The 9854-nt window shown below is 45.9% G+C and overlaps 1 protein-coding gene across 1 annotated transcript; it reads right to left on the bottom strand.

The window, feature by feature from the left end:
• Positions 1-662: 662 nt before the first annotated feature.
• On the bottom strand, positions 663-8816 carry LOC115390896 (mitochondrial dicarboxylate carrier-like). Its single transcript, XM_030094940.1, has 11 exons — positions 8287-8816; positions 4688-4807; positions 3211-3325; positions 3095-3143; positions 2978-3019; positions 2417-2460; positions 2236-2306; positions 2037-2129; positions 1875-1952; positions 1740-1796; positions 663-1640 (listed from the first exon to the last, which is right to left on the bottom strand). The coding sequence occupies exons 1-11, from the start codon at positions 8374-8376 to the stop codon at positions 1539-1541; spliced, it is 861 nt and encodes a 286-aa protein (XP_029950800.1). The 5' UTR covers positions 8377-8816; the 3' UTR covers positions 663-1538.
• Positions 8817-9854: the final 1038 nt, after the last annotated feature.

Below are 9854 nucleotides of genomic sequence, written 5' to 3'. Positions count from 1 at the left end.
GAGTATTCTTACACATATACATCTGTGTGGGTGGAGGTGAATGGGTGGAGTCACTCCGGTGATGGATGGTGTTAATAAAGGACGGAGCAGCCCTGCTCATCAGGGCAAAGAGACAGGAGCACACCGTTGTCATTCATCATTGCACTGATCTGCACCTCTGGAAGATTACCCCTGATCTCCAATCTGCAGCATGAGCTCAACTAATGTCTGTCCTTGCTTTAATGAGGACAAATATCCAAGTTATGTTCCGATCCCTGATAAGCACCGAGTCTGTAACACAGAAACAAACACACGTACATGTTGAATTAGTATTTTAATTTCAAAATTAAGAGATCATACTCTACAATACACAGTCACTAACACAGAACCATTTCCCCAGTTTCATTGCAGTCGGGCTGCTGTTACTGACAGTATGGCTGAGTTCAGGAACATCCACATGCAGGCACAGAGGTCCTGGGATCAAGAGGCGTTAATGCAGCATATTTAACACGCTCCCACGCTGCCCCCTGCAGGACAGAGACTGTAAGGCACCCTGTTACCAGAGCAGGCACAGCAGAGGACGCCTCACTGCGTCCCAGCCACAGAAACACCAGCATGTCTGAAAACGAGAGCGAGCAGCGCTGCTTTCTACGCTACCAGTTACTTCTTCTATTTTTTTTTAACTAAAGTGCCTTTTAAATCAGCTGCATCCTGAGTCAGAGTGTGACACTTAATGACACTGACCGAGCAGGAACGTCACAGATGGGAACATGTACACTGAGCAGCAGGGGACCACGAAAAGACAGATGAGATGCAACAGAACCGGGAAAACTCTGAGGCCTTTTCATTCATCAAACAAGCTTGGTCCTCTGTCTGGAGAAGAACTGACAGCAGTGCGACGCCCGTGGAATAAATTCCAGCTTTGAATGGCTGCTCGTAGATTTCCAGTTAGCAGACTGATGGGAATGAGTGAGGCGTCGCGGCGCAGGCAGCTGGGTCCATCATGTTTTAAGCCTCATATTCAGGAAAATACCACAGATTATTCACTGATGGAGAGGCTGCAGTGTGTTTGCTTACAGCTTTACAAGGACATTTAGTACCTACAGTAAACCCCGCGTTGGCTCAAGATAATGACGACGGTGTGTCAAAACACGACATGACGTAGCAACAATCTGCATGTTAGCACATGCACCACTGGCCTAAGTGCAATTAAAGGTTTGGAAATGATTAAAGTTAGTATTTAACTTTATCTGTATCGATCAGCCGGAGGCTAAACGGAGGTCTGCTAGAACTAATCTATCCCAGTCTTCTCTGAAGCTGGCGGGTTATTCACGGACATATCATTACTTTACATCGAGCATCTATTACTTTTAGTAGGAGGAAGGATCAGGTCCTTTTAAGACACTGGTGCTCTCAGAGGTAGAGCAGAAGGAGAAACCACACAGTAGCACGCCGTACGCGTCTCGCCGTCTTCCCTTTGAATCTTGCACTTGTTGAGCAGCAGCAGAGTGACGGGGGGGGGGAGGGGCAAGCCGAAGCCGGCCGGTCTCCGTTCGGCCTCATGACAGGATGCGGACGCCGAAGTTTTGCCTGAGCTGCTCCAGGAAGATGAAGGTGAGCACTGTGTGAGGAATCAAGCGGATCCCTGCGGGAACGAGACCCTGCCACGAAAAACATGAAAAACAAATTCTTTAGAAGTGCAAAAAAAAAAAAAAAATGAAAAAGTTGAATTTGTGACAGAGCGTGAATGTTTGTGTTACCTTGTAAAAAGCCAGCGGACCCAGCCGGGCGGTCTCTCTTAAGCAGTGAGTCACCCCCTGAAAATAAAGACACAAGTCAGCGTGGAGCGGCCAGAGATTCACAGGAGAAAGATCGGCAGCGAGGCCTGCACTTACTGCGTACTCCCCCTTCGAGTTCATCAGCCGCGTCTTCAGCACATCCAGAGGCTGGCAGAGGAACGTCGCACAGCCTCCCTGCAGAGCAGCAATTTACACAAGCTGAGTCAACATCCCGCCGAACGCCACGCCGACTGGAACAAAACACACACAGATACTCACGGCGATGAAGCTGGAAACAAAGTGTGTCAATATGTTGTCTCCCATAATGCCTGTTCCCAGCACCAGCTGCTTGGCCTGGTCGTAACACGCCAACTGCAAGGGAAAACAGCAGAAAGCAAGCAAGATATGGTGATTATGAATAATAAAGAAGAGAAAATAAAAGGTTTCCTTGATGCCAGATGAGACTGGAGTGCTTCACCTGTCCCACCGTGACCAGAGCTCCTCTGCTGGAGGCCATGGACGCTCCAGAGAACAGCCTCCTCACGCCCTCTGCAAGGTTCAGAGAGGAGATCAGCTGTCAGACATGCTCAGCCTGCAGAGAGACCCTGATAATGATCTGTGTGTGTGTGTGTGTGTGTGTGTGCGTGTGTACACCGAACCTTCTCTGGCCACTCTGAAGAGCCCGTCGATGGCGTGTTTGTAACTGCAGGCAAAGCACAAATTTAGCTAAACAAACTTAAAACCACATTTTTTTTTGCTACATAGGTAACAAACAATATTCAGCATTTTAAAAAAATGTATTTTAGCTTCTGGTTGAAAAAAAAGCATCACATCTAACATGACATCTGATCAAAAAGTTTGAGATGCTCTATTTTGCATTTGATAAAGTCAAATGTTTCATGCGGAATAATACAAAGGCCCCATTTACACGGCAATGTTTGAAGTGAAAACATTATTCTAAAGTTTTTGTTTCAGAAAAGTGTCATTTTTACACAGTAAAGTTTTGAAAACTATCCACATTTACACGGAAAAGGCAGAATCACTGAAAACAATGAAGAGTGGAAGAAATGGACACAAAAAGCTGCGAAAGTTTTATGATTTTCACTTGAAGACACTTGAAAATGGGGCCTAAAAGACATGAACGTCTCAGAGAATGAACTGATGGAGGAACTTTTCTTGTACCTGAAGGCGGAAAGTCATTGATAAAAGTAAAAACTCACTTCCTCCTCTGTTCTGGTGGCAGTTTCATGTCGTTCTGCATCCTACGGTCAAAACCACAAAGTTAGTTTTTCTCCAACATCAACCCATGACTGGCTGTGCGCTCGTCGCCTCCGTACCTCACGTTGACCAGGTCGGCCGGCGTGCCGACGAAGCCGCCGGTGAAACCTGCCGCGAGAGAAACGGAGCTTGATTGGAGCGTCTGAGAGTGAGTCAGAGAAGCGTTTGGTTTTACCTCCGAACGCCCCCAGCAGGACCTTCTGGTAGAACGGCATGGGGCCCTGGCTGCTGCTGCCCAGCATGTCCCTCACCGTCTCATAGATGGCAAATCGAGTGAGGGAGTAGGACATCTGAGGGAGGAGAGAGGAGTTCAGACGGAGCTGTGCTCCTCTTATCGACTCTTTTCGGCAGGAGACTTAGAGAGCCTTTCTGTTTTGTTGAGTCAGTTCCTGCCGTCATGTCCTGCTGCGCCAAAGCTTCCTGCTATCAAACCTTCCTGGCTTCACATTACATGAGGAGAAAACAAAACAAACAAACTCTCAGCTGTTACAACGAGCTTTTTTTAAATCATTTACTGGGAAAGTGACCTTATTTGAATTCCTCTTCATTCTTCCAAAGACTGTCAAAATCACTACTGACGTGAAAAGAATGTACACAAAGACACAAGGACACACTGATAAACAACTCCTGACCTATAGATCGTCTTTGATTCTTAATAAATGACACTCGACTGTACGTTGCATTGGAGGACAAAGTGTAGTGTCGTGGTTAGCGCTCTAACCTCACAGCAATGATCTCGGGTTTGAGATCAGGGTTGAGCTTGTGTGGAGTTTGCATGTTCTTCCTGTGTGTGCATGGACTTCCGCCCACAGTCTCTAAAAGTCTCTTAAAGGGCAACTCAGGTTTTTTGACACCTGGAGTCGGAGTCCTTCAGAAGTTATTTAGATCCAACCGATTAAGCCGCACTTACCGGGGGCCACGGCAAGGGATCTTCAGCGCGGGACATAATCTCTGCAAAATCGCTCATTTGGGGTATATTTTTTAATCCATCGCCAGTGTTATCATAAAGTCAGCTCGTCTACCGTCTTCAGGTGGGTCAGCTGACTCCGAGCTGCATGATGGTCGTCTGAGTGAGTATACGAGCATGCACACACCTATAAATAAGGTCCAGGTGTCAAAAAACCGGAGTTACCAGGGGCCACATGGAGTGGGCCGGACGAGTAAAACACAACTTTAAACTTGATGGAAACGCTTTTTTGATTTGTTTTTTTTTTTTACTAAAAATAAAAATTCACAATCAGTGAAATGGATGACAACTCAAATTGAATTTGTTCAAATAAACAAATTAGTATTTTCTTTGAATTTTTTACAGTTTGCTCGGTGGTTTGACGGGCCAGATTGGATCTTCCTGTGGATCAGTTTTGGTCCACGGGCCTTATGTTTGTCACCATTGCTCTAAACTGAATTCCATTCAATTTGGTGGCTTGTGACCGCCTGTATGCATGAATATGAGTGTGTGAGACGATCCGTGTTTGTCCCGTGATGGACTCCTGACCCCCCCGCCCACAGTCAGCTGGGCCAGACTGGATTTGACCAGCAGGTTCGGTTTAATCAGACCCGACCTGAGGAGTGTGAACACACTGCGCAGAACTGAACCTGCTGTGAAACACTGTACTTTCAGGGAAACGGCGAGCGGACGGGACCAGACGTACCTGTCTGCAGAGAGACGCAGAGAGGCCGTTGTAGAGAGCCAGCACGCCGTCGTTCTTCACCACGTGGATGGCCATCCCCACCATCCTCTTCTTCACCTCCTGCTGCGTCTGAAGGTGCACCTGCCAGACGGCCCAGGGTTAGGAAAGCGTGCGAGTTACTCATGGTGAATCTTTATTATGCAAACAGGTGCAAATGAGGAGAAAATGTTCATTTGGGACTGAATTTTTCTGAAGCTGAGGCAAACGGAATGTGGGACGTCCTGGATTTCATTCTTTGTGAAAGGTCAAAGGGCAGGATAGTCTGGACCAGGGGTGTCAAACACATTTTTAGTTCAGGGAACACACACACACACACACCGATTTAATCTCAAGTGGGCCGTACCAGGAAAACAGAGGCTTTGTTCGGTTTAAGTTTCTTGTGGGCCCTTTTTGGCCCACAGGCCTTATGTTTGACACCCATGGCCTGGATTATCTTCCATGAGACCCTGACACGGAGAGAAGAAGTAATATGTAACAGAGAGAGATAACAAACAACCCCTCGGCCTCCAGAGGCCTCACTGTGTTATCAGGAGACGTGCGCAGTCGTGTCTTCTGGTTCAGCTTAAAAACCTCAAAAACACCACGTTTCCAGCTCCGTATCATCAGGCCTCGATTCTAGTAACTTCAGGGAGTAACTGCTTGGTTTGGTGAAATTATACACACTTTCATTATGTACACTACGCGCCACAGAAAAGTTAGAATTTGAAGGTTATTTTGGCACTATTTCACCGGCCCGGCCCACTGGAGATGGAAGCAGCCCTGAATTAAAATGCGTTTGACACTCCTGCATCAAACACGTGAAAATGTTAGGCTATTATTATTATGATAACTTTAAGGCACCGTGCGTCATAAAAATCAATGAGAAGCCAGTCTGAGATTACACATTAATGCGAGCTGAATTTACTCCTATTATCGATCTATAAATAATCAAAGCACGCCCTGTGTGTGACATTCAGCCGTGTGTGTTCACGTGTCTTCCTGATCATTCAAGGAGTTTTCCTGAGGCGAAGTCGGGCACAGTGACAGAAACCATGAAACATGTGCTCCCCCCTGTCAGAAGATCACAGCCTGGAGGCGCTGCCGTCAATCTGTCCTGCTCAAACTTTAGTTTAAACATTTTTTTCATTTTTGCGTTGTCTACTGATTGTTTTTCTGCTGACCGTCGGATATTATTGAGCTGCTGCCCCCCCCACACACACACACACTTTTATCTTATTTGTCAGTCACTTTATTTTGGTGAGGAAAGGGGGGGACAAACAGGGAAAAGTAGCAACTTCTTAAAATCCATATAAATAACATTTTACTTTTCATTGTCAACTTTCAGGAAAATCTTGATGTACTGTAAATATCAGTCAGGTTCTGGTGCGGTTTATGTGTTCATTATTCCATTTCGATTTCACATTTGCCATTAATTAAGGACACAGAAGCACAAAACTTTTCTTCAGTGAAGTAAATGTTTGATCCTGTCTGTACGAAGACGTTTCAGACGGCAGGATAGTCGTTCAGCTTGCAGTCTGATTCCAGATCACATGAGTGTAATCATTTCAAATTCCCAATGTTATGCAAATAATAATACTTTAAGCTGCGCTGAACATCACTGTGCATTTCAGACAAACTGAGAAGCTCATGCAACATTCACGTTTCTCTGTTTAGGTGGTTTTTGGATTTTCTGGGCTGTGCAGCAGACATGGAGGGGATAAGAAGAACATAAATGAAGTCCTGTCAGTGTGGAGGCGACAGCGCTGTGCTCCAGTCTCCCAGAATGAAGTCGGGTTTTTAACTAAATCATTTAACAACTTTTTGAAACTCGAGTCGATTCCTGAAGGCCTCGTAGAGTAAGGGAACCCAGCCGAGAGAGTATCGGGTTTTCTGAAACACTCCAGTCTCACTCTGACATCCAAATGAGAAAAACCGCTTTCGAGTGTTTCCTCACAAAGGTTTTTGGGAAATCCATCAGCAGTTGTGACCGTGACCTCTCCCTCAGACAAAAGAAGCAACTTCCCTTTCGCTAACCGTGCTCAGCCTATTTCCCCTTTCATCAAAGTTTGTGAAATTCAGTTTGTGACAGTCGGTTGTTCCTTTCACCCCCACAGCCTCCTTCAGGCAGACGTGACGGCGATATCCAGAGAACGACCTTCATTCAGCGCGCTGATGACCAGCCTCCTCTATAAAATTACACAGCACATGAGTCTAATCACAGGTTACTGGGATCAGGGTCATGTGCTGCAGCTTTCAGTCAAACAGAGACGGATGACTGAGGAGGACTTCTGGCAGAGGAGCATTGTTTTATCCTCCTTACTGAAAAAACTTGGACACGTGCCGCCGTCCCCGTGCTCCGAAATTCCTACTATGATGCTCTGTTGCAATTCACTTCACACTGGATCTCCCATAAAGTTTGGTGTAAAATCTAACAAGAAAAACACAATAATCATCTTTCAGTGTCTCTTCTCTGTCTGAATGGAGCCTCTGTGGCTGACTTTAATATTCTGAGTGTGCAGATTCACACTTGTCTTTTCAACCTCAAGGACTTTTTAAAGGGTGTTTGAAGGTTACTTCTTCATGCAAAAATTTTCAAAGTAACAAATTAACACTACGTGTGCCGTTACTTGATAATAAAATGTGTGGGAAGAGCATAAACCTCAACAAAATAGATTTGGATTTTTTTCAGATTAGTAACATATTTACATAAAACCTATTTCACAACCATTTTAACTGGTTGTTTCATTATTGTTCATTTCAAAGACAGAAAAACTAAGTTTTTAAATCTGTTCACTTCTCTTATAAAGGTTTCGAGTACTTCCAGTCCTTTCAGGGGTGTCAAACATAAGGCCTGAACACCAAAACCGGCCTAAAGGATACTGTGATTTTTTTATTCATTTATTTATTTATTTTTACAAAATTCTTATCAGGTACAACAAAACACTGAGACCAGAGCTGGGATATCAGTGATGCTGCCATGAAAGATGGCTACCTCAATCTATCATTAGTCTCAAACCCATGCTGTCAGGGTGAGTTTGTAAAAAAACATCCACAATTAAACATTTCCTAGGACATTCCACTGTATTTAGCACCAGAAGAAACCAGTACATTGGCTTCATGTCAAGATAGAAGTAAATGTTTCATCACAAACTCATAAAAAAGATATACAAACACTACATAGAAAGAACAACTTTAAAGTTTAAAAGGTTATTATAGCACTATTTGACCAGTCCAGCAGACTCAAGATGAAACAGGGCTGTGTGGCCCCTGAACCGAAGTGTTTGACCCCCCCTGGTCCTACTGCTGCTGAAGCAGGGCAGTGCTGTTACTGGGACACAGATCGGTTTTTTGTCCTGACATGAGCCGGATGTTTCAGCGGTGTTGCTGGAGGAGGTGTGAGCTCTCAGTCAAGTCAAAACCTGCAGAATAAGATGATAAGAAGAGCTCCAGCCTGAGTCTCAGCCCTGCCACTGGAAACAGCTGGCTCCTGCTGCCCCCCACCCCATGCACCGTGCTCCGCTGCTGCAGCCGGACATGGTGCCTGCAGGGAGCGGTGCAGCCCCCCTCCCTCGGCCCCTCACCTTGAGGAGATCCAGAGGATGCGTGCAGCAGGCGGCTCCGCACGAGGCCAGCCCGCCGAAATACCACCGTGACATCCGCTTCTCGGTCATCGTGTCGCCGCCGGGGCCGTCGTCCGATGCTGCGGTGACTTGCTCCGCCTGGGTCCGCCTGCTCTGCCCGCTTCCTGGCCGGCTGTGCGTCCGAGGGCTCGTGTCGGTCTACAGCGGCTCGCGCGCGGCCTCGTTAATCTTCAAACATTCCGAAGAGTGTGTGCGCCACGGGCCGGGGACTTTGGGCTCCCGCAGCATCACGCGTGGAAACGGAATGCGTCGTATGTGTGTGTGTGTGTGTGTGTGTGTGTGTGTGTGTGCGCGCGTGCGCGAGGGCCACGGGTTTCCAGAAGAGAAGAGCCAATTGTATGAGAGGACGGCGGAGCTGCCTCCTCCACCTCGGAGGAGGGGTGAGATCCAAAGGTCGGGGTAAAAAAGGTAAAACTGCCCCGCGCGCTCACAGACGTGCATACCCCACTTTCACCACCACCGCTTATTGTCATGAGTGTCTTAAAGAGACAGGCGCCCGCGTGCAGCGGCGCGCAGACTGAACGGGGTCCTGTCCCTTTAAGAGAACAACAGTCCACGTTCTCAGGCGAGCGGCGGCGGCGTTGCCAGGTTGGTTGAGTTTCCGCCGACTTGATCTGGTTTCGAACAAGTCGGACCAGAAAAAAAGCCTCTTTAGGCGATTTGAACTTAAAAACTTTTGACTCTTCTCAACATTCGGTGAGTGTTTTCAGAAAATGTCCCAGTTTCTTTCAAATAAGTCACGGGGGAGATTTATTTATTTAGAGAGGGACAGAATCAGCTCATATCAATGACAGTAATTGATTAATTCAGTCTCATTATAAAAACCTTTTAATCATTCACTGTTGTAAAAGCTTCAAACAAGAGCAAAAGGTCTACTGAGCCATGACACTGAATGCAAACGTAGTTATCATCCATCTGCTCTCATGTGTGCAGAAGAATGACTGAATTTGTTGTGCATGCAGTAGCAGTGTTTCCTCCTTTCCCACAGCCTTTTCCAAAAAGTTACATAATCTGTGGCTCCAAGGACCCAAAAAACAATGAAAGTGTGTGTAAGCCATGTAAACTGTGTTATATTGACCTGCTCTCAGTGACTAAACTAATGTCTACATATTTTAAACAAATCTGATCGTATTTTATTAATCCTCTTGGGAACATTCCTTTTCCCACATTTCTCCATCCTATTTCTAGGGGGTGATGGAGGTCAAGAGTCATGCTGAGGGCTTCACGGTGGTGACTAAATCGAACCTCTGAACTCCTGACCCAAATTCTGCTTCTTAGAATTTAATATGAAGATAATGATATTTAATATTCCTCCATCCAAGAGAAAGTAAAGAATGCTGTACATAAGTAATGCATTGTGGGCTTTTTAAGGTCAAGGTCAAGGTGGACTTAAATGGTTTGTGATTATCGGTGTGTGAATGTAACAGTTCAAAGTGCTTTGGGTATACCTGAACTAATTTCCCCTCTGCAATCAGTGGTACAAAAATAACTTAAAAATCTCTTCAATG

This window comes from Salarias fasciatus, chromosome 6 (genome assembly GCF_902148845.1).
Source record: "Salarias fasciatus chromosome 6, fSalaFa1.1, whole genome shotgun sequence".
Classification (NCBI taxonomy): domain Eukaryota; kingdom Metazoa; phylum Chordata; class Actinopteri; order Blenniiformes; family Blenniidae; genus Salarias; species Salarias fasciatus.
Note: the sequence above shows the minus strand (reverse complement) of the source record. Positions and strands in the feature narration are given on the sequence as shown.

Excerpts from the sequence above, each read along its gene's own strand:
- LOC115390896 (XM_030094940.1), bottom strand. The coding sequence starts at position 8,376 with ATGACCGAGAAGCGGATGTCACGGTGGTATTTCGGCGGGCTGGCCTCG. Across the intron at positions 4,808-8,286 it reads ATCCTCTGGATCTCCTCAAG|GTGCACCTTCAGACGCAGCA; the intron begins GTGAGGGGCCGA and ends GCCGTCTGGCAG. Across the intron at positions 3,326-4,687 it reads CTGCGTCTCTCTGCAGACAG|ATGTCCTACTCCCTCACTCG; the intron begins GTACGTCTGGTC and ends CTCCTCCCTCAG.